This window comes from Monodelphis domestica, chromosome 5 (assembly GCF_027887165.1).
Source record: "Monodelphis domestica isolate mMonDom1 chromosome 5, mMonDom1.pri, whole genome shotgun sequence".
Classification (NCBI taxonomy): domain Eukaryota; kingdom Metazoa; phylum Chordata; class Mammalia; order Didelphimorphia; family Didelphidae; genus Monodelphis; species Monodelphis domestica.
The window spans coordinates 88,760,445-88,785,381 of record NC_077231.1 but is presented as its reverse complement, the minus strand read 5'-3'; the positions used below and the strand labels follow the sequence as shown (position 1 = coordinate 88,785,381).

Genomic DNA, 24,937 nt, shown 5'->3' with positions numbered 1-24,937 from the left:
TCTGTTTTTATCTACTACCTGTAGATACCTAACCACACAGTGGAAGAGAGCAACACCATATCAACGCTGTGCCTGCTGTTCTTTTGTTCCTGTGGCTCAAATTGCCGCCCTATTTAACCTGCTAACACTCATCCAAGACTGTATATAACTAGTTACATCTTTAGTACAGAGCTAAAAAGTTCTTAACTTGGAGTCCGTAGACTTGTAAATAGATTTCAAGAGGTCTGTGAATTTGGATGAAAAAAAATTATACCTTTATTTTCATGAACCTCTAACTGAAACTTAGCATTTCCTTCAGTGAATGAAACATTATTCTGAGAAGGGATCCAGAGGGGTTATCAGATTGCCATAGGAATCCATGACTCACACTCAAAAGGATACAATGTAATTTAAAAAACCCGAAAATGTTTTGTTATTGGCTTAAACAGTTATCTGAAACATGCATCTGAGTGAAACAGATGATTCTCTGACAATGTTGGATAAATGAGAACTTGATCTACCTCCTTCATCAGTGCTGAGAACTGGGTCTATCTGATGAGAAAGAGTAACAGTAGTCAAATCTTGAACTTTTTCAGCTCATGCCCTATTTGGTGCTGGACATTTTACAAGATTTCCCAGGACTCCCAGGACTCTTTGTGGCATGTGCTTATAGTGGCACCCTGAGGTATGGATTTTATATAACTGATGAAATGTGACTTTGGAGGGGTTTGTAAGCATTTTCATATTTCATGAGGTAAAACTGAATTCCAGTGTTTGGAGCAATAAGCATATATTTTATGTGTGTATTCTATTCAATATTTCAAGAAACTATTGTGATTTTACCAAAGGGTGTGTTGTGGGGTGCAGAGGTGAACCCCCAGGGTTCGGGTAGGGTACAAGAATGCAAGACTCTGAAACTTAGCTCAATAGTAAAAAGAGAAATTGATTCATTTGGAAGGTAATGTTGAATCTGGCCAGGAGGGCAGCATAGGTGGAAGCCTGCCTCCTTGGGGGGACAGCAAGGGAGGAAAAACTATTCCTTGGGGGGACATCAATTCTGGGATTTTATACTCTTTACAGCAGTGAGGCTGTGACTCTGGAGGCAGGGGTTGGGTGGGGTATAGAGGTTTGCCTGAAGGCATGGGAGTGGTTCTCGAGATTTGGAGGGCAGATGGATGGTCTCTTGGTCCATCTCAAATCAATGGGACAATCCAAGGAGGGTAATCCCCTGTGGGTCAGATGTTTTGGGTTGGGAGTGAGGAGGGCCTAAGGAGCAAAGGCATTTCCCTGATAATAGTTTGCCTGAGTTTCTGGGGGCACAAGACCCAAGCCAGGGTGTACCACTTGAGCATGAGAACCTTCTGCTCCTTAGAAGACTGCTCTGGATCAACAACAACAAAATCTTCACCTTGAGGGTACTTACAGGTCATCATGCTCCTTAGATTCAACTTGGCTGTTGTGGTAGAGGCATGGAGAGAGAAAGAGATTGATCCACTAGTCATCAGTAGGGATCAGTAGGCAAACCCCAGAGCATTACCCTGTATCAGTATCTCTCAGTGTCTCTCAAAGTACTTCTCTCTCCATTGCAAATAGGCAAGTGTGTCCCCATACTTAGTAGCAACTCTCTCTAGTCTCAAGCCAGAGTACATCAGTACTCTGTCCTGGAGTCAGGAGGACCTGGGTTCAAATATAAGCTTAGAGACTTCCTTAGTTGGGTATCCTTGGGCAAATCACTTAACCCTGTTTGCCTTGTTCTTGCTCTTCTGTTTTAGAGTATTCCTATGACAAAAGAAAGGGTTTTAAAAAAGCACGAAAGAAAATAGAGTGTTAGGAGTCAGGAAGAACTAGGTTCAAATTCTGTCTTTAAATTCTATCTGTATAAAGGTGGGCTGGTCACTACTTCTTTGACCCCAAGGCAACTCTGAGAGTGTAAGATGTAGAAACATTGCAATCTGGGTTCTTAAAGGGAGCTCCTTTTCCCACAAAACTGCCAACTATTGAAATACATTTAGACCAGTATCTCTACAAAACAGATAGGAACAAGCAGGAGGTTAAGTGCCTATTTCCCAATTTAATTGTGACTCAACAAAGGATTTTGTGTCCTAACCTCGTAATCTGTGGTGCTGATTCCTCTATTTTGGGAACTTGATTTTTAAGAACCAGTCTCTTTAGTGAATGATATTTAATCCTTCTGTTTATAGCCTGTTTGAATGGGGAGAGAGAGAAAACAAATCAGTGGGACATAGATTCAAGTTCCAAGTGTGACACAAACTGGTTAACTAAACCCAGGGCAAGTGACTTCACACCTGTCAGTGTACCTAGGCAATTCTCTAAGGCTATAAGATTCAGAATGGTTGCTGCTCTGTATTAATAGAGGACAGCTAGTTGATGCCATTGTGGATAGAACACTGGGCTTTGAATCAGAAAGACTCATCTTTCTGAGTTCAAATTGTCAAGATAATTTTAGGGTTGTGACTTAAAACTAGATTTAATTGGTTGCCAAGGAAAATCCCAAATAAAATACCCAAGTCAGTCTGGAAATTTATGGTTATTTAATTAATATAGAAGTTGGGAATTTAAGGAGAAGGAGGGAAGAGGATATAGGATTTCTCCTGCCTGGCCTGTGCCAGGGGGAGTTAAAAAAACCCTGCCTCTAGGTCTCTGAAGAAGATTAGAGACTTCTAAGAGGATAAAGTTGGAAAGTAAAGGAGGAAACTCAGCCAGAAACTCACCACCAAACTGGACAATAGCTTGTAGCCACGCTAAGATGCCGAAAGGCCCAGCATGCTGCTATCAGCCAACTCTCTGCCGCAAAAGGTACCAGAGAGACGAAATGAGGCAATATATAGACCTTTCACCCTTGTGTCCCCTCCTCTAAACACCCATTCTTTTAGAGTTCTCATCTTCTTAGATTAGATTATATCTTTAGAGTTACTTAACACTTCTTTGTTAAGTTCACCTTTTGTGAGTTACTTAACCTTTTTGTGATTAATTTAACCTTTATAATTACTTAACACCTTTCTGTATTAAGATCTTAAAATAGACTTAACTTAAAGTTCTAGCTTCACTATAAGTTAAGAGTTAAGTACCTTCATTGTTCAATCAGGAGATTACAACTTTATCTTCCCCTAAGGTATGGTCTAAGTAGGGTGTAGTAATTTAGAGTTCCCAAGACATTCCTGATTTTGTTAAACTAAGTGTCTTCATTGTTACAATCAGGAAATAGCTAATTCCAATCTTCAGAAAATCCAGCCTCAGACACTTATTGACTGTGTGATCTTGGGCAAGTCATTTAACCCTCTTTGTCTCAGTTACCTTATCTGTAAAATGAGTTGGAGAAGGAAATCAGAGAACCACTCTAGTATCTCTGCCAAGAAGACTCCAAATGGGGTTAGGAATGGTCTGATTTGATTAAAATATCTGAATAGGGGGCAGCTGGGTGGCTCAGTGGATTGAGAGTCAGGCCTAGAGACCAGAGGTAGGTTCTAGGTTCAAATCTGACCTCAGACACTTCCCAGCTGTGTGACCCTGGGCAAGTCACTTGACCCCCATTGCCTAGCCCTTACCACTCCTCTGCCTTGGAGCCAATACACAATATTGACTCCAAGACAGAAGGTAAGGGTTTCTCTAAAAATAAATAAATAAATAAATAAATAAAATATCTGAATAACAAGAATTGGTAGAGGAAATATTCACATCAAGAGTTTCCTACACCTAAGCATCATAGATACACTCTTCCTTTCCTTTCCTCTCTCCCAAGCTCTGTAATATATTTTAATGACCTGTAATAGACCTTTCATTGGATTTTAGAGATAGAGAGACATATGTGTATATACACATATGAATATATGTCTATACCTATGTCTATACTTATTTATATATACATATATATTTCTGGGTAGATACACACATATACCTTAATATATATATATATATATATACATATACAGTTATGTATATGCATATTACACACAAATACACACATACATATGTACTATGAATATGTCTAGATATAGATAAATAAATATACATATATACATATGTGTATATATGCATATCTAGATACATGGCCATAAAGACATATAAATGTGTATATCATTATATAAACATTAATTTATATTTAGATGTATACACATATTCATACATATATGTATATAATTAGGTAGCTAAATATACATGTAGATATATGTGTGCATATCTGTCTATATCTTGATAGATATAGAAGGAAGAGGAAGGAAGAGGAAGGAAGGGAGAGAGAGAGAGAGAAAGAGAGGAAAGGAGGAAAGGAAGTGAGAAAAAAGTGAGAAACAAAGAAAGAAAGAAGAATTTTACTTCAGCCTTCTCAAATCATCCTTCTGAATTTTTAAGGCAAATAGTCCTAGATTTGAACTCAAAGATTTAAGAAATCCCAGACCAATCACTTATTAACTGTATCATCTGGAGCAGGTCATCTCTTTTACCTAGGTCTCAGTTTCCTCCTTTGTTAAGTGAGGGATTTGTAATAAGGATAATTCCAGTTTAAAAATCAGATCCTATGACCTTCCAGGAAGAGCATGTGGGTAACATTAGCAGGGATACAGGGGAATAAAAGCTCCTTAAGGGCAGGCACTGACCTTTATTTTTATTTTTGCATCCCCAGTACTAAAAAAAGGATTTAACATTGTAAAGATTAGTGTATTATTAATTAGTAAACTAGCTAGTAAGTAGTTATTCTGGATATTTAGAAGCAAGAGTTGTAGACTAGAAAGAGGGGTTTCTGTATTTTGCCTGGTCCTCTTTAATTAGATAGGACAGAGAATAGATTGTGGGTCCCTTAAGAAGAAATCCCAGAACTCCCTGGGAAAAGGCAGTTGAAACAGTGGTCACTCACTCTCTGGAGGTACTCTCTGAGAGTAGGTGGTTGGAGATTTGCTCTCATCAATCTGTGAGGATTTTGGTTAGAGTTAGCTTCGGAAAATATCTTTCATCTGAAGATTGGAGAATACTTGAACTGAAAGTGTGTGGCAGGAGCTGTTCTCTTCAGGAGCTCTAGGTGGCGCCAAAGAGCAGCATCTGTGAGACCCGACAGGCAACTGTATTTTCTGAAGCTGGGCAGACACAGAGCTGCATCCATGCTGTGAATATCCAATGTAAGTGGAGGCATTTAAGGATAATTATAAATTGATATATTAGTATAAGGATAGATGGGGTGAAGATTAAATTTAACTCTCCCCTGATTATAACAATGAAATTAATTTTAACTCTCCCCTGATTGTGAAGATTAATTGTAACCCCTGCCCTTTTTTAGATTTAATCACCAAAGGTGTAAATACCCCATTTCACACAGTAAGTGGGAGGTCTGTGACCCATGTGTGAAATAGTGGGTGATGAATCAAAATCAACTGACTGCTCCTGGGCACTCCTAAAAGCAAAAGCATCAACTGTGATTGGTAGACTTAAAAATTAGGGGAAGTGATGCAAAAGAAAGTGCCTTTAAAAGGGAGTGACAACTGCCTGAGGGCAGTTCAACTTGGAACTTTCACTTAGAGTAGAACCTCCTATGAAAGAGAGTTCTACTGGGAGCTCTACTGGGAGCTCCACTTGGAGTGGAGACTGATAAAAGAATCTGCTGACTGGACTGACGTGTGGGGAGTGAAAAGCTGAATCTTAACTGCTGTGTTGTTTTTTTTCTGAAGAGACTGGTCTCAGGAAAGACCTATCCTCTTGAGAGACTTCCCCAGATACTCAATCCTTGGATTTCCTGAGGTTTGCTGAAACTAATTCTCCCTGCCCAGGGAGGGATCAAGAGTAAATTACTTAGTGCTTACACTAGATATCTTACCCTGTCCTCTCACTTATTTCCTTCTTCATTCTTCTCTATATTTTGTAAATAAATTGTAAAATAAATCTCTTTGGAATAAATTAAATTCTTTGTGACCACTCTTAAATAATCAAGTCCAACCATTTAAAAAATAACCCCTATATATAACCCTGTTCCCCCTTACAATAGATAGATTTGTGGCTTAGGTAGACAACTGTAGAATAGTTTAAGGAGGCTCACCTTGGTGAGCAAGAAGAAAATCCTTGTGGATTAGTTTTGGTGGGACATATTTAGAAATTTTAGATTTAGGTTGAGTTTTCCTACTTTATTTCCTACCTCCATTTCCTATCCCTGATACTCCTTATAGTTAAATAATAAATTAGTTGGATTATGCTGTGTCTAGCGCTTTATATACCATATACCACTGAGTGACTCTAAAAGCTCAAGCTTAAAACCAGTTATTTATCATCAATAATAAATATCAAGGTCAATATCAACTGGCCATCAAGAAAAAGATCAATATCAAACATTACAACATATAGTAACCACCTAATGAATGTTTATTGATTGGATTGTCCCTTGGATTGAAGTGAGTTCAACTGGACAGTGTAGACAGTTATGGAATTAGATAGAATGGAAACTTACTGACTCTGGAGTGAGAGGTTTTAGGTTCAAATCTTTCTGAAACTTACTATTTGTCTGACTTTGGATAAGTCATTTAGCTTCCTTGAATTTCAGTGAACTCATTGTAAAATGAAATGTTGCATTAGATAATGGTTTCTGGAGTTCCTTCCAGCTCTAGATCAAGGATCCTGTGAATTCACTTAAATATTGATGGCAATTACCAATCCCTCCCAATATCTTCTTTCTAATTATTAAATATTCATAATGTTTGTTAAAGCATAGTAAAGTTAAACAAAAATAAAAGATGCTCTTTTCTTTCTTCAGCACAGTATCATCCAGCATCAATGCTTTAGCTGCAGTAACAATTGAAGATCTTGTTAAACCTCACTTCCGGTCACTTTCAGAAAAGACTCTGTCTTGGCTTTCAAAAGGAACAAGTGAGTGCTGATTGAATATTTTTTGCTTTTCAAAATAACATCCCAGGACAGTTGTTTGCAAAATCAAGAACTCTTTATTGTCATAGACCTGACTCAGTTTAGGATGAATGAACATTTTTATGCTCACATGAGATTCCAGATTTATATTGGGATTTAAACCTAATTTAGATTAGATTTAGATTCATAATGGATCTTAGACCATCAGAGAATCATGGAATCTTAGAGTTGGAAGGAGCCTTATTTGCTACCTAGTCTAACCTGTATCTTAACTAGCATCCCCTCTATATCATCCCCATCAAGTAGTCACCTTGTCTTTGCTTGAAGACATTCAATGTTGGCAATGGGAGAAGCAGGAAAGAAGATGATAACTACTGCCTTTTTAGGCAGACATTTGACCTTTTGGGGAGCTCTATTTGTCAGGAAGAACTGAGGTCAAATCTAGGTCTCAGATACTTATTAGCAGGGTAAGTCACTTAACCCTGTTTGGTTCATTTTCCTTATCTATAAAATGAGCTGGGGAAATGAATAGCAAACTATAATGTATTAACCAAGAAAACCCCACATGACATCATGAAGAGTCAGACATGACTGAAATAAATGAACAACAAAAACCTTATCAGGGAGTTTTTTTCTTGGGTTAAATTTGAATTAGCCTCCTTGCAACCTCCACCCACTGGTTTTACTTTTGTCCTTTGGGAACAAGAGAACAATTTAATCTCTCTTACAGATATAACAGTAGAGTTAGATCCACTCTCCATCCCCACCCAAGTCTTCTTTTCTCCAGGCTAAACATTCCTACTATCCCTAGCCTCTTAGTCCAACTGCCTCATTTACAGATGAAAAATTGGAGGCTCAGTGAGGTTAAGGGTCAAACAGTTGTCAGAGAATGGTTTGAATCCAGATCTCTGGACACAAAATCCAGTGCTGTTGTCATGACCTCATGACATCTGGACACAAGTGAGTCTAGCCCAAGGTAAGAAAGGAGAGCCCTAGGAAAATTTGAGGAAGAGCCTTGAATTCTGCTTCACACACTTACAGTAGTAGTTGAGTGACCCTGAGCTAGTCATCTAATCTCTTAACACCTGTAGAACCTACCTCACTGAGTTATAGTGAGGATCAAAGAAGACAGTGGATGCAAAGCATGTTGCAAACCTTAAACTATTATCTATATCACCAACTATCATTGAAATGGAAAATTTTGACAAATATCACTTCATTTGATATTTTGATAATTATCACCAAGTCATCCCACTACCGTGGTTCAGTGATTTTTTCAAAAAGAAAATAGATTTGAAGAAAGCACTACTTATTACAGTATAATACTTCCTCATTCATTTCTTTAATTTTCACCTTTGAAATTGTTGTTTTTGAGGGTGAGTGATATTCTGGAGATTAAATTTAGATCTGGAAGAGGTCTTAATGATGTCATAGCCCAACTTACTTATTTGCTAGATAGGGAAACCAAGATGGAGGGAGGGAGAGTGATTTCTATGCACAAGGTCACAGTTGGAATGTTCAGTAAAGTTGGAATTTGAACCTAGATCTTCTGACTCTCAGACCATCAGTCTTTCAAGGATACCCTGTTACCTCCAGGGAGCTTTTCTGAACTAAACCTTATGACTCAGAAAATTCAGACTTCTGGTACTTGCGAATTTGATTACATTGAAAGTCAGTTTGGTATAGAGACTAGCCCGAAAAGCCTGAATTCAAACTCCTACTCTGACACACTGTCTGCATGACTCTGGACAAATCACTTTATCTCTCAGTATTCTGGGCAATTCTCTTAAACTGTCAGCTGCAGAGACACTATTGATCTGCATTGGTAGAGGGAATTTCCTCATCTGGGAGTTTCCTGTACCAATAAAATCACAAGTCCTATTCCACTTTCTGTCTCTATTCAATTACACAGAATAGAAATACTCTATTGTTGGTAAACTTGGATAGAGATATGTTTTCCTTTAAGCACAAATGTTTGTGGAGGATTAGATTTATAATACAATAGATGTTCAGCTTATGATCCCCTAGTTAATTCCAAGTATTCTTTTCTGGATATAATCTAGTGTTTCAACTAATCCTTAAGCACAACACTCAGGTATTATTTATCAACTTTGCATCTTGCTTTTTTGGTAGAAAAACACATCCCATTTTCCCTCTTTCTCTGCTTTGATGTCTGGCTATTTTCCAGCCCAATCTAATCTGCTTGTATCAAAAGCCATGGTGAGTATATTGCATTGAGAATGTTAACCATCAATATAAACCTGAAGTTGACTTTTCTATCTCTCCTTTAGGCGTGCTGTATGGAGCCCTGTGCATTGGAATGGCAGCCCTGGCATCGCTCATGGGAGCCTTGTTACAGGTAAGCTTGGGAAAATAATCAGTGGCGAGAAGTCACCAATGAGTTCATCTAAACGATACGTCAGATACACCTCCTGCTTTGGTGTCCACCTTTTACTCAACTCTCATCGGTGGCTCCAAGAAGCTGTAGCATGTAGAGTGGCCATCCCTGGTAAAACTATCTTGGCACATTATGGGCTAAATGACATTGAGGGTAACGTGAGTTAGGAAGGATGTCTACCCCAAGCATGTGAAGATTTTCCAGCAGAATGGGTGGATGAGAAAAATCTGTTTCCAGTGGCCATGAAGGAGGCTGATGCAGGTGCTATGGAGTGATTAGAGCTTGGTCAGACACTGAAGATGCCAAAGTCATCTGCAGCATCCTGGGCCATTGCCAGCTGTCCTGACTTTTGTCTTGCCACTGGACTTCCATGACTCTAGAAGAGAGTGAGGCTGATGTCTTTGTGCAACACTACCTCACTTAAGTCCAATTCCTGTGAAAGTCAAGATGGTCCTCTTTGAAAATGAAGAATGAATAACTTCAGATATTCTAGCTTTTGCTCACTTGCCATTGGAAAACATTTCCATAACTGGGAAGTCTACTTCTGATCATTCATTGAAAAGGGGGTGGTGAAGATAAACTAAATCTTGGAATGGCTTTATGAGTTGTAATTCCTGTTGGTCATTACATCATCCAGCATCTGTGATGAACAGAAAGTTCCTAGATAGCATCATGTCTTTCTGTGTGTGTATATGGTATATACATACACACATATATACCTACACATATATGTGTCTGCATATAAATAAGAATTTATGTTTCCATATGGCTATAGACATACATGTGAGTATATTTGGCCTCTAGCTTTCTAGTTCTCTCTCTCTCTCTCTTTCCCTTCCTCTCTCTCTCCCTCTGTCTCTTTTCTTTCTCTTTCTGTTTCTTTCAGTGCAGTTCTTGTTAAATGTGAGTTTTGTTGTTTTCTTTTCTCCATTTCTGACACTTAGTATGCTTTGCCTCTTTTCTTACCAGCATATTCTATATGCCATAACCCTCTCCTTAGACAATCATCATTCTTGGATTCTATGCATACATTTTAGATACATTAACTCCCTTTCAAATTTAAGTCCACTGGTCTTTGTCATTGAATCTAAGAGTTGCAAGAATCTTGGAAGTCATTGCAGTTCAACCCATACAACAATGCTCTCTATAATCTAACTGAGAAATAGAGTTATTTGTCATCTCGAAGACTTCAATGGCTATAATTTCACTACTATTTCATTTTTGGATAACTCCAATTAATAAGAAATCTTGGGGGCAGCTGGGTAATTCAGTGGATTGGGGTCCCTGGGTTCAAATCTGGCCCCAGACACTTCCCAGCTGTGTGACCCTGGGCAAGTCACTTAACCCCCATTGTGTAGTCCTCACCATTCTTCTGTCTTGGAATCAATACATAGTATTGATTCTAAGGTGGAAGGTAAGGGTTTTAGGGGGGGGGGAAGAAATCTTTCCTTATGTTGTTGATTCTAAATCTACCTTGTATTCCATGGCTTCTGTTCTTCACCAAATTATGCCTTCTTATGTCCCTTGAAATCCTATGCTAAGTATTTTAGATCCTTTAGATTAGACTCAGAACTGGAAAGGACCTTAGAGATCACCTAGCCCAATGCTTTCATTCTACCAATGAGAATACTGACATTCAGAGAGTTTATGGGACTTGTCCCAGGTCACATAGGCAAGAAGTGGCAAAGCAGAGAGTTGAACCCATAATGTGACAGCCCAAATAGAATCAAAGAATTTTGGAGCTAGAAAGTATTTTTATGGTTCATTCTAGGCAGGCTCCTCTCATTTTATTAAACTGAGCAGCTGAAACATTAAGTTCCTAGCCTAGAATCACAAAACTAAAGCAGTGGCTTCTAGCCTCACTTTCTTCCACTACATCCGGTTAAGAAATACATACCAATTTTTTTGTTTGTTTGTTTTTTTCTGGTGATGGCAGGGAGTGAGGTGGGATGGCGGTGGGTAGCTCATTCATTACTCAGATACAATCTGGCTCTGATCCTTGTATTACTGAACTGATTTCTTCCTATCAACCTTTTTCCTCCACTGTAATCAACATAACCAGCCTCTCTTGCCCTGTTACATTTGGGGCCCTTCTGGTGACTCCACTACAAGGGATCTGGATTTTTCTCTCAGACTCACTCATAATACTCCATCAAACCTCATTTGCATTTCAGGAAAGCCAGCATATGTTTTTGGTTGCTGTTATTAGTCTTCCATTTTTTCCTCTCCAAAGTGAGAAACTAACATTTTGGGGGGCCCCTCACAGCTAAATCGTGACATTTTCTTCTCTTCCTAGGCAGCACTAAGTATCTTTGGCATGATTGGTGGACCACTTTTGGGCTTGTTTTCTCTGGGCATCTTGGTCCCCTGTGCCAACTCAATTGTAAGTATGATCACGAAGATAGCATTTCCTCAAAGTGAATGAGTGAATGAATGAAAAAAGATTTCTTTAGTGCTTATGATATGTTGGGTATGATGCTAAGCACTGGTGAAAGAAATATAAAGACCAAGAGAGAGATTCCTCCCTCAAGATTACTCTTTAATAAGAGAAAGTAGCATGTATCAGTGAGTGGTGCCAGGGAGGGGGTTTGCTGTGGTGAGTCACTGGGATGGTGAGTTGATGTAGGGGATGGTCCACTGACTTGCCTTTTCCAGAAGTAATAGTGCTATGGAGTCTATGCCCAGCATGCAAGTGGAAATGGGTGAGGAAGGCAGTCATCTACTGCCTCATCTAGGCACTAGGAGGCAGGCAGATGTCAAGACAGTCTATGAGGACATGTGATGTAATGTGGAGAGTATAGAATCATATCAGTCTGGAGCTAGAAGGGACTTCATGCACCATCTAGGCTAATACCCTTATTTTTCAGGTGAGGAAACTGAGGTTCAGAGAGTATACGTGACTTGTACAAGGTTAAATGTAATAAATATCAGAATCAGGAGTTTAACCCTGGGTACTCTAACTCTAGAGCATCTAAGTAGTACACTGGATAGAGCCCTGGACTTGGAATCAGAAAGATTCCTCTTCTTGAATTCAAATCTTGCCTCAGATGCTTCTTAGCTCTGAGTTACTGTGCAAGTCATTTTACCCTGTTTGCCTCAGTTTCCATAAAATGATCTGGAGAAGGAAATGGCAAACTACTCCAGTGTCTCTGCCAAGAAACCCCAAATAAGATCACAAAAAGTTAGACACAATTGAAAGAACTGAACAACAACCTTTGACTGTAGAGTTATCTCTCTTTCCACTATCCCAAGCTGCCTTCTTAAGATGAAGCACCGACAGAGGGCAGCTAGATGACTCAATGGATTGAAAGCCATGTCTAGAGACAGGAGATCCTGTGTTCAAATGTGATCTCAAATATGTCCTACCTGTGTGACCCTGGGCAAGTCACTTAACTAATTGCTTAGCCCTTGCCACTCTTCTGCCTTGGGTCCAATATACCATACTGATTCTAAGAAAGAAAGTAAGAGTTTTAAAAAATAGTACAAGTCCATGAGAGTTCATATTAGTGGCTTTTCTTTGTTTACTTTTTTAGTAATTTACAGTGCTCTCTGCTTGGTCTGGCTGGGATCACAGGACCAAAGAATTAGATCTAGGAGAGACCTTAGATATCATCTAGTGCAACTTCTTCATTTTGTGGATGAGGAGGCTCAGCTCCAATAATTTTAGTCATAGATTTAGAGTTGGAAAGGACATCAGAGTTCTCTAGCCCAACTTCCTTATTTTATAAGATGAGGAAGCTGAGACCAAAAGAATCTAAGTGATTTATCCAACTGCTCTGGTTGAGGCAAAATTCAAACCCAGGTCCTCTGACTATAAATCCAGTCTTCTTACTCTATATAATACTGCTCTATTATACACTATGTTACAGCTAGGTTTCATAGTTACTGCCTCATCTACTCAATTTTTCCCTCTTTTTTTACCTTTCATCTACTGTAAGTTGAACCTAGAAATGCTTGCTTGAAGCATTAGATTTGACAAATTAAGTTCCCAGTTTGGAAAACAATCATAAACTTTGTTTACTCCTTCTTAGCCTTCTTCATTTTCAGTTCATGGATCAGGGTCAATGACTTTATAACTTGAAATTTTTTTTAAAAGTAAAAACATTGACTTTGGAGCTGAGGAAGATAGTTTGGAGGTATGAGATGACTGTTGTTCAGTCACTTCAGTTGTATCTGATTCTTTGTGACCCCATTTGGGGTTTTCTTGGTAAAGATATTGGAGTGGTTGGCCATTTTCTTCTCCAGCTCATTTTACAGAGGCAAAGAGGGCTAAGTGACATACTCAGGGTCACACAGCTAGTAAGTGTTTGAAGTCAGATTTGAACTCAAGAAGATAAGTCTTTTTGACTCTAGACCCTCACTTCATGCACTGTGGCACCTAGCTGCTTCCATGAACTGACTAGGGAAATGGCAATGAGAAGGGAGAAGAGGTAGAGATGGGAGACCTTTCAAAGGAGAAATGGACAAGATATGGTGATAGATTGAAAAGGAATGATACATAGGAAAGATCATAGGAATATAAATCTAGATACAAAAAGGACTAAAGAGATGATCTAATGCATTATCTTCAATTAACAGATGAGGAAATTGAGGCTAATCCCCAAACCCAAGGTGCAGAATAAGACATATATTTGTTAGCCATGGCCAAAGTGAGAATTTGTTTTCCTGATTATGTGCATTTTTTACAAAAGCTTTACTTTTCTTTTTAGTTGGGAGTTGGGGGAGGGAGAGAAAAACTAGATTTATGATTTTTAAAAAGTTTGAAACTTTTTTAAACTGTAACAAGTTGACTTTCTTTAGATGATACAGATAGTAACAGGATTTAAGTAATTCTAATTTATTGATCTTATTAATTAAACATTTATTAATTTGATTCATTGTCAATTTATTTAAGATAAATTAAACAGTCAGGATCCTAATTCTGGGCTCTTTCTACTCCTATCACTATAAGATAAATAAGAATTTGCTAACTATTTACTGTGATATGACTTAGCCTGTTGTAAGAGCTCAATAGATGTTTGAGTGCTTAATATGTGTTAGGAACTCAGGTGAAAAGTTTGCATTATTACTCCACCCATTCCTTTTTCCTTCAAAAAAAAAAAAAACAAAAAACGATTGTTTTTGTCAACGTGGAATCGAGAAGTCCCCAAACCTGTAGCTTGGAAAGATGTAGTGATTCCCAGTTTTATTCAGCTCAGAGGCGAGAGCCTCAGGCTTGAGCCTGTTCCTGGGAGAATCCACCATCCACTTCCGATGGGGGCCAAGCCCAGGCCCAAGCCCAGTGTCTCTTCTAGTCTCCAGAAGCCCCTCCCAGGATATCACACCCTCCTCCAGCTGATGAAACTGATGCGCTGCCTCTAGCGCCAAAGCCTTAGCCTCCCTCTGAAGTGGATGGTGGATTCTCCCAGGAACAGGCTCAGAGCTGAGGCTCCCATCTCCCAGCTGAATAAAACTGGGAATCACTAAACCTTTCTAGGTTACAAGTTTGGGGACTTCTCGATTCCACGTGGACGTGTTCTTCTCAAAAGCACTTCTGTTTTGCAGGGGGCATTTGTAGGACTCTTTGCTGGATTTGCCGTTTCCCTTTGGGTTGGAATTGGAGCTCAACTTTATCCCCCCCTTCCAGAGAGGACTCTACCTTTGAGCCTGGTTACTGATGGTTGTAACACTACCAGCTTAGCTCCGCCGGGGAACTGGACCACGGCCACCACCACGGAAATGCCATTTTCTACGAGTGCTTTTCAAATTCACAATGTTGAAAGGTATTGAAATAAGTTTTTTTGGTTTTTAAAACCCTTGCCTTTTATCTTAGAATCAATACTAAGTATCGATTCCCTGGACTAGAGCTGTAAGAGCTGGCTATGGGGCTGTCATTTGCCTAGGGTCAAACAGCTAGGAAATCTCTGAGGCTAGATTTGAACCCGGACCTCCCATCTCTGGCGTGGCTCTCCATATACTGAGCCACCCAGCTGCCCCTGAAATAAACTTTACGATGAAATATTTTTAAAAGTAAAGGCTCCAAAGACTGTTTACCACTTTGCCTTGGGGATCACTGCTACTTCCATAGATCTGTGAAATCACAAATGTGTGAATCTCTCAAAAATACATAACCCACTTCTACAAAGTGACTAATATGGAAAAAAAAACATTTCTTATGATTGTACACATATAATCTATATCAAATTGCTTAGCATTTCAGGGAAGGGGAGGAGAGGGTGGGCGGGAAAGAATCTGGACCCCCCAATTGTAGAAAATATATGTTAAAAATGAATATAAAATTTCTTACAAAAAAACCAATACAGATCTCAGTGCACTCCTATCTACTCATCCTATTTGACCTTCCTTCATGTCTTCCCATAAAATGTACACAGAGGGTGCCATTGTAGCATGGTGGTCCTTCTTCTAGTTCTCTGCACAATTGATGAGTTCTTTGTGCATCTGAATGGAACCTATTGACTACCTCTTGTTTTTTAGGTGAGTAATCTTATAATGAAGCCTTTCCCTCCTCTTTCTAGAACTCCTCTAATGGATAACTGGTATTCCTTATCATATCTGTACTTCAGCACCATTGGAACACTGGTCACTCTATTTGTGGGAATAATTGTTAGCCTCCTAACAGGTACTTGTTGCTTCATTGCTATTCTTTTATTTGTTTGCTTGTTTAAGAACTCTTACCTTTTGTCTTAAAATCAATGCTATGTATTGGTTCTGTTGACTGGAAAAAACAGAGCTACGAAATAGTCAAAAATCACTCTTTAATCAAGGGAAAGGAGTTCATTGGGATAGCAGGCCTTGAGACAAGAGCTGCATGCCACATCTGAGGATTGCACTCTGGTTGCTCTGGACACGGACCCCTGGGAACACCAACCAGGCTAGATTGGATAATTCCTAGTAGTTATTACAGTTGGGGAGCTTAAATACCTTTCTAGGTGAAACATGGGGGCTGAGGATGAGAGGGATAGTTGATTGGCTTTACAATGGTAACAAAGGAAAATGAGGAGTCTCAGACAGGAATAACAGTGAGGGGCTGATGCTTTACAAAGGACACAAAAGGGAAAGACCCAGTCCAGGGGGGGCACTTTGGTAAAGGAGTTTGGCCTGAGGGGAGAAACCATTGGGACAAAAGAGATACTCCACACCTGACCCAATTAGCCCTCCCCACTTAAAATCTTTTAAGGTCTGTTGTTAGTATGAGACCCCAGAAGTTGGACTTTCCCTCTGGGAGGAACTCTCTTGTGACAAGGTCCAACCTGGGGTTTCTACCCCCAAGCTAAATAAACTGAGGATTACTAAATCTTTCTAGGCCACAAGTTTGGGGGCTTCTAGATTCCATGTTGACAGTTCCCATGTAGAAGAGCAGTAAGGGGTGGGCAATAGGGGTAAATGACTTGTCCAAGGTCACATAGCTCAGAAGTGTCTGAAGCCACATTTGAACCAAGGATCTCCTATCTCTAAGCCTGGCTCTCAATCCACTGAACCATCTGCCCGTCCCCAACATTGCTATTTTTTTTTTTTAGATAAACTTTATGTGGTAATTTACAGTATCAGTTATTCTATATGATGTCTACCCATTATCTTCCCAAATGTCTGACCCCACCAAATTGAGTGAAAAACACTTAGAAACTGAGGCAGAAGCCAAGGGAATCTAAATGTATTCTTCTCTGCAGAACTAGTCTGCATGCATGCATGCATTCCTGAACCCCTCTCCTAAGGAGAGGTGCCCATCAGATACATAAATTAGCCAGCTTTTGTTGTTTGAAAGAGGAGGAAGGGAAAAAGAAAACTAAGATTATTGCTTGAGGGACAGGTATGACAGCAAATTTTTAACTGTAAGCCCTTGGAGTGACTTTTGGGGACAGGCTGATAACAGTTATCTTATTAGGAAATCTCTGGAGCTCTTCCTGGCAAGATCCAGAAAAATGATCATTGTATCCAGAAAGGATTCTAGGAATGTTCTCAGTTGGGTTGGTGCTGTTACTTGGTAGTTCCCTATTTCTCAAGCTTAGTTTATAGTCCCAAAGGATTTTTGTTATGTATCAGAAACCCCTGGAAAAATGGAGGCTTGAGCAAATCCTACTAGTTATCATAGTCAATATTCCTTTCACTTTCTCAATTACAATTCTGGTACTGGAACCTGACAATTATTTACTCCTATTTGTAAGTGGGAACCTTGAGTGGTTTGTAATTTTTTAAAATTATTATTTATTTTGTAACCCTCACCTTCTATCCTAGAATTGATACTGTGTATTGATTCCAGGGCAGAAGAGGGGTAAGGGCTAGGCAATGGAGGTTGAGTGACTTACCCAGGGTCACACAGCTAGGAAGTGTCTGAAGTCAAATCCACGGAGCCACCCCGCTGCCCCTGAATGAATTATTTAAACCACAAGCATTTATTAAGTTTTCACTATATAGGGGACATGGAGTTTAGGTGCTAGGGTTAGAGAGACAGAAATGATTTCTCATTATTTTTTTCCACCTATCCACTTTCCAAGGCCACAGTTTCCCTTCCTTCTTGGACACTTTCCTAAGAAAACAAGTTTGAAACTAAGGGAAAGGAGGAAGAGGATTTTAGTAGAGATCATGGCTTCCTAGGGAGTTAGATTAAGGATGGATAAAATTTATTTTCTTCTGATAAATCTGAAAAGGATTTTAGACTAGAGAAATTTTTATTTCTGAATATCCTCAGTTCTCCTAAAAAAGATTTGGCTTATGCTTCTGTGTTTTTCAGGAGGAAGAAAACAGTGTGTGGAGGACAGATTTCTACTAACAAAAGAAGACTTTTTATCCAACTTTGACTTTTCCAAGAGGGTAGGTTTTTTTCCTTAAATAAATAAGAGCATTCCTATACTTTTAAAATAGGAAAAGATTTCCTTATTTTCCTCTTTCCCTCCATCCCCAAGCATAGTAGAAAAAAGAGGCAATTAATTAGTATTAGTAATATCACTAATGATGGAGATGACCCGGGGAGGTCAAAGCATCTGTGAATAGAATGGGAGTTCTGGCAGGATCTATCAAATGGGTCTCCTCTATCTAATTGTATCAAGGTTTAGCTCCAGATGTTTGACTACTAGATACTGATTTCCCCCACCCCAGCCAAGGTGATTTTTATTAAGAGTTATATATTAAGAGTGGAAGAGAAGCATTGTGTTATGGTCAGGAGAGAGCTGATCTTGAGCCAGGAAAACCTGAGTTCAAATTCTGCCTCTAACACCACTGGCTCTATGATTTTGGGCAAGACACTGCCTCTCAGTACCCCAGGCAATTCCCTGACTACATTGCTGAATGGTCTACACTAGCAGAATTTCTCCATTAGAAGTTCTCCATACGAAAGGAATAATAAAATCACAGATCCATATTCTCTCTGTCTGTCTGTCTGTCTGTCTGTCTGTTCCTGTCTCACTCTCTGTCTTTGTCTCTGTCTGTCTCTCTGTCTCTCCCCCTATATACAGAATATCTCAAAAGTCTTAGTGGAAATTGCACTAAGACTTTTGGGACTCCTAGTAGATTTGCATACATGTGTGTAAATATAATATATAGGTAATATGACATAGGTATGTGTATACCTATATGAATGTGTGTCTATATACATACATATAGACATGCTTATAGATCTTTTAAAATTGTTGATTTATGTATTGTATAAATTGCCTTCCTGGTTCTGCTCACTTTACTCAGCATCGGTCCACACAAGGTTTCCTGGGTTTCTCTGAATTATCTTTTTCTTCTTTTCTTAGGGTATAATAGCCTTCTGTTACATTCATGTACCACAATATGTTATATTGTTATCAGTTGATATTCCCCACACCAAAAAACCCTTTCCCAATAGATGTATACACATACACATAGAAATGAACATGTAAACACATATGCATGTGTGTGAGCATACATGTCTGTGAGGAAGCATTATAAGTGGAGGAGGTTAGGGGTTATATTTGTTGACAAAGATCCTTTTTGAACTAATGAAGGTTAATAATATGTTTGTTCTGAATTATTTCTTCATTAGAATAGGAAGTCGATAATAAATAACAACTAGAATTTATATAGTACTTTAAGATATGACAAATGCTTTACAAATATTATCTCATGCTTTTTGCTTTTATATTTTATTTAGTGATCTCATTTTATTTATTTTAAAAACAACTACCCTGAAAGGTTTACATGTTATTATCCCCATTTTGTAGATGAAGAAACTGAGGTAGACAAGAGCTATAAGTCTTGCTTAGGGTTACACAGCCAGGAAGTGTCTGAGGATAGATTTGAACTCAGATCTTCCTAAGCCCAGGTCCAACATCTCAATCTACTGTGTAACCTAAAGAATTAAAGAAAAAATTTAAAGCATCAATTATTTGCAATTATGCATGTTGTATGGCCCATCCTACCTCCATTCCTTCATTAAAATCTAATGATCTTGGTTTATGATGGCAGGGAGTTAATGCTGGCACCTTGAAAACTATATTAGTGGAGGCCAAGCTCTGGAAAACCCTTCCCTTGGTGGGGACTGAGAGACTCGTCACCAAAAGGTTGGCTACTAAGTGGAAGTGTTTGTCAGCTACAACTACTCTTGGGGAACACCTATTAAGACAAAGAGGGGTGTGATTCCCACTATTAGAGGGAGAACCTTGACTGAAGAAGCTACTACCCATTTTCAGAGTATTGATGTAACCAGTTAACTTTTCTTTTTAGGAGAAACGACCTTTAAACCACCAACCTTATGCAATGGAAGATGGCGGCACTTCTAACCCTGCCTTCAACCACATTGAAATGAACTTCAAAGAAGAAAATGGAAAGACCTATAGGGCACATTTCTGAGGCAGCTCTCATCTTGGGTGAACTTGAATGCCTTGTTATTTTTTACACTTTTTTCTAAGATTGAATTTAGATTTTATTTTAGAATACCTTTGACATTTTTGTACCCTCTGTTGACTGGGTAAACCTAACCAAGTCACTGTACCCAGTGCTCCAAATAACTATAAAACTGTAAGGTACAAAGAAGGTGCTGACTTGCATTGGGAGAGAGAGTTTCCTTACTTGGGAGTTCCCTGTGCCAATGAAATCACAGGGCCAGTCTCCATCCCTAGCCCTATATCTATATACTTTCAGATCCCCTTTGACTAACGCGCCAGCACTTCTGGGCTTTTGGTCATGTCTCATCCTAGTACTGGTCCTTTTGGTCCTGGTTCTTGTTAGATGTAAGACTCTGCTTTATTTGGCCTTGGTGCTAACAATTCCATGTCTTCACCTCCCATCCATCCAATCCTCCATGAAAAACAAACTGACAAAACCATATACACCCTCTATTCTGGATTTGACATCCAGGAAAACATCTGTAATCCAAAATGGACCACATCCTAGAAACTGGATCATTCCATTTCATCCACAGTGAACTCTTAGAAAACCTAATTGAGAACCATGAAAATTAAGACCAAGGTGTATTATTGTTTTGATAATTGGAAAATGTTTTTCTTTTTTTGAATAATTATTCATTTAGTTTAATAATTTAATCATGGTATAAAAACATCAAAATTGTTCTTACATGATGCCCTCCTACTCCTTCTATACAAAAAGCTCAAAGGTAATTCATTATTTATTTTACCTTCTTTCCCAGTCTAATAGTTTGGTTGCAAGCTTTCATTGTAAACTTTATCCTTGTAAAACTTACAGCATATGCTATTTGAGAAATGTGGTTTTTAAAAAATTACCCTAAATATTTGAAAGCTGGACTTGGCTTTGTCACAGTGGGGCCAACTACAAACCAAGCCACATATTGACTTGGAAAACCACTAATGAACATTATTTGTGTTGTATTGTCCTTTATTTATTTTGTCAAACATTTCCCAGTTGTATTTTAATCTAATTGGCAAGACTGAGCCCTTTTGTCCTTGGCTTCCTGCTACCTGGTAATTTTGATATTAGTGGATAAAGAGCTAAGCTAGGGGTAAGATAGTCTTCAGTTCAAGCCCTGCCTTTCTGACACCCCTTGACTTTTTGAGCCCTGGGTAAATCCCTGAAGCTCTCATAGTCTCAGGAAACTCTCTGCGTCTGTGAATTGCTTATCAACTTGCATTGGTAAAGGGAATTATATCACTGGGAGTTCTCTATACCAATGAAATTATAGGAGTAATAAAAAACAAAAATAAGAACTATTTAGATGCCTTTTAAAAATGTAAAAATAAGAAAAAGATTTCCCATTTGCTTTTTGTTCCTGATATTTGAGGAATAATATATTGTTATAGTATGTTGAAATGTTCCTAGTTTAAAAAAGAGAGAAAGAGGATTATTTTCAGCAAACAGTGTGAATGTTTATACATTCATTCAGTGAGCATTTGTCAAATGCTTACTATAATCCAGGCACTATTCTAGGTACAGAGAAAAGAAACAGCCTCTACCCTGAAGGAATTGCCATTTTGTTGGGACACAGAATGTAAACATATGTATGTAGCATTTATCTAAACTATTTTGTATTCATATGCCTCAAGTACTTCTGGAATTCTAGTACTCAAGCTTTAAAAAGGCATCTTGCTGTGTTGGGGAAAATGCTAGTTTCCAAATCAGAAGTCATGGATTCCAATTCTAGTTCTTCTCATTTCTAACAATGTGACACCAGGACGGTCACATACTCTGAGCTCCCAGGCTGCTCATCTGTAAAATGAGGAAAATAATATAACCCTACCTACCTCACAGGGCTCTTGTGAGGACAATGGTTTCTTTGAAAAACCTTAGAGCGCTGGAGAAATATGAACTACTATTATTTGCAAGAAAAACATGTTTTTCATCTTTCTTACACATTTCTAAATGAGCAGGATGCTGACTTTTAGATCTAGTTTGATTGAAGTCATCTTAACACTCATTTCACACTTCTGTATATTAAGTGAACATTTACATATGACACTATCTTGGAAATGGAAATTACCATCTTACTATTGTCCCCCTTATTGAAACGAGGCTTAAAGGGACTGAAATATGGAAAGCTAAGGCTCTAATTTTTTCCCCACACATTTCCAGCAAAGGAAAACATAGCAGGGACCACATCAGGAAGCTCAATGGCTCCTGTTAGGCCCTTGGAAGGAGCCTTCAGGTAAAGGCAGGCTCTAAGAAGCAGAGGGTTATCATCCTGGCTAATTCTCCTTCCCCTGGAAATCTGGTGTAAGAAAAGCTGAAGTCCTGGCTCCATTCTGTGCCATCAGTTGTAATCAATAGGCTACTCTTTGACGGACCCTGAGAACACAAAAGCCTTTATTTCGCAGAGGTCCACCTAAACTTGATTCAAACGTTTATAGAGTGATAGCTGTTGGCATTTAGATAGTGATTCAAGGTTTGCAAAGTCTTGACAATGCATTAGTTCATTTGCTTCTCACAACCCTGGGAAGTGGGTGCTATAATGATCCTCCTTTGATAGATGAGGGAACTGAGACCAGGGTCACACAGCTCATAAATGTTTGAGACAGCATTTGAACTCAGGTCCTCCTGACTTCAGGTCCCACATAAATATTTATGCTACTAGATGCTGTGGAGAAACCATGGAAAAAACCCAAGTGGGCTGTGGATAGCCAATAGAGTGCTTGATCTGGAGTCAGGAAGACTTATGTTTCGATCCCACTTCTAACACTTGCTTAGCTTCTAGGAATCTCAGTTTCCTCATCTGAAAACTGGAGAGAATAACACATGTAGTCAAAGATGGGCTCAGAATGGTGTGGGGAACAAGAGAAGACACTGATAATGTATAATACAGCAGACTAGGCACACCTAAGCCCAAGCATGTCTCATGCAGGGACACAAGAGATGTAAGCCATTAAGTGCTTCATGCAAATGTCAGCAGCTGCGATTCTGTGTGACTTTGGGGATTCACTTTGGTGCTAATGCAAGTCAGACATTAAGTTTGTCTACCTCTCAAGATGAATGTGACTGCAAAGGAAAGAAGCCAGCCCATATCCTGTCCCTTTGGTAGAAGGGGGGCACTCTGTAAGACCCACCCAAGATTGCTTTAAATTCCCACCGTGCTTGTAGCCAGACCTGGCTTGGCTATGTTACATTTTGGAATAGTTAAACTTGACATTGCCCTTTGTTATTGTCTTCATCTTCAAGTGGGAATTAGGTTGATATTCCAATGACTTCATGGTCTCATTTCTATGGATAGTCCCTCCACCAAAGCATTCATCCATGCTTGCTCTTTTCTGGGCAACCCTTCTACATGCTCTCCCATCAATTCTTTTTTTTTTAAATAATATTTTATTTGATAATTTCCAAGCATTATTCATTAGAGACAAAGATCATTTTCTCCCCCCTCCCCCATAGCCGACACGTGATTCCACTGGGTATCACATGTGTTCTTGATTCGAACCCATTGCCATGTTGTTAGTATTTGCATTAGAGTGTTCGTTTAGAGTCTCTCCTCTGTCATGTCCCCTCAACCACTGTAGTCAGGCAGTTGCTTTTCCTCAGTGTTTCTACTCCCACCGTTTGTCCTCTGCTTGTGGATAGTGTTTTTCTCCTAAATCCCTGCAGAATGTTCAGGGACATTACACCGCCACTAATGGAGAAGTCCATTACATTCGATTATACCACAGTGTATTAGTCTCTGTGTACAATGTTCTCCTGGTTCTGCTCCTCTCGCTCTGCATCACTTCCTGGAGGTTGTTCCAGTCTCCATGGAATTCCTCCACTTTATTATTCCTTTGAGCACAATAGTATCCCATCACCAACATATACCACAATTTGCTCAGCCATTCCCCAATTGAAGGGCATCCCCTTGTTTTCCAATTTTTGGCCACCACAAAGAGCACAGCTATGAATATTCTCTCCCATCAATTCTTGACCAGGGGACCCCCCAATGATGTAAGGGACTTTCTTTCATTTTGTTGACATGGGGAGGATATCAATGGGTCATTGGGGCAGTCAACTGACTGTTGTTGTTATTCATTGATGGGTCAGGGACAACTCTTCACAACTCCAAGGGCCATACTGTTCCATGAGGTTTTTTTTGGAAGGCATACTGGCATAGTTTGTCATTTCCTTCTCTAGGGGATTAAAGCAAAACAGAGGTGAAGTGACTTGTCCAGGGTAATACAACTTCTAAGTGTCTGAAACAGAATTTGAAATCCTGACTGCAGACTCTATTCTTTCAGCCACCTAGCTGACTCCATCCATTGGCCTATGGACTAATAAAATCTTTCAGGCTACTCTACAGAGTAACCACTGCAAGTAACTTTAAACGACTGGAAATAATAAAAACTATGTCACTGGATGACTTGGTGAAACTGAGGTCTTAGAACAAAGTATCTTCTCAAGAGCTGCAATATGGATACAGATTGGGATGAAGGAGAACATCTGACAAGTTAACAAGGAAACAACTGTCAGAATTTGCTTTTATGCCAGGAAAATATAATAAGCAATATTACTGGAAATGCCCAAATTATATTCTGAAATTTGTAGTACAAATATACAGTGTTGGAAATCCTTAGAACCCCATTCGTTTCATGATGACATGGGATATTTATATTGCCTAAGAACTGTTAGTATCATGATATTCTTTTATGGACATCAACATTTGCTTCTTAAGTTATTAATTGATTACCTTTAGATGTGTTGGGTTCTGTTCTACCATCTGTTATGAAAAAATGTGTGGACCCTTTGTACTGTCATAAAAATTATTATATTGCTTCTGCTTACTTAACTTCATTGATTAAACTTTTTGGAGATCCTCTA

General features: G+C 39.0%; 1 protein-coding gene across 1 annotated transcript in view; it reads left to right on the top strand.

Annotated features, from left to right (window-relative positions):
• LOC100020693 (sodium-coupled monocarboxylate transporter 1-like) overlaps window positions 1-24,937 on the top strand; it is a 58,033-nt gene extending 33,096 nt beyond the window's left edge. The window contains exons 8-15 of the mRNA XM_001373063.5: window positions 576-664; window positions 6,728-6,840; window positions 9,129-9,196; window positions 11,532-11,618; window positions 14,780-14,997; window positions 15,751-15,854; window positions 17,964-18,043; window positions 19,919-24,937. Of these exons, the coding sequence (XP_001373100.2) occupies window positions 576-664; window positions 6,728-6,840; window positions 9,129-9,196; window positions 11,532-11,618; window positions 14,780-14,997; window positions 15,751-15,854; window positions 17,964-18,043; window positions 19,919-20,044 (885 nt within the window). The 3' untranslated portion in view covers window positions 20,045-24,937. The remainder of the gene's footprint in view (window positions 1-575; window positions 665-6,727; window positions 6,841-9,128; window positions 9,197-11,531; window positions 11,619-14,779; window positions 14,998-15,750; window positions 15,855-17,963; window positions 18,044-19,918) is intronic.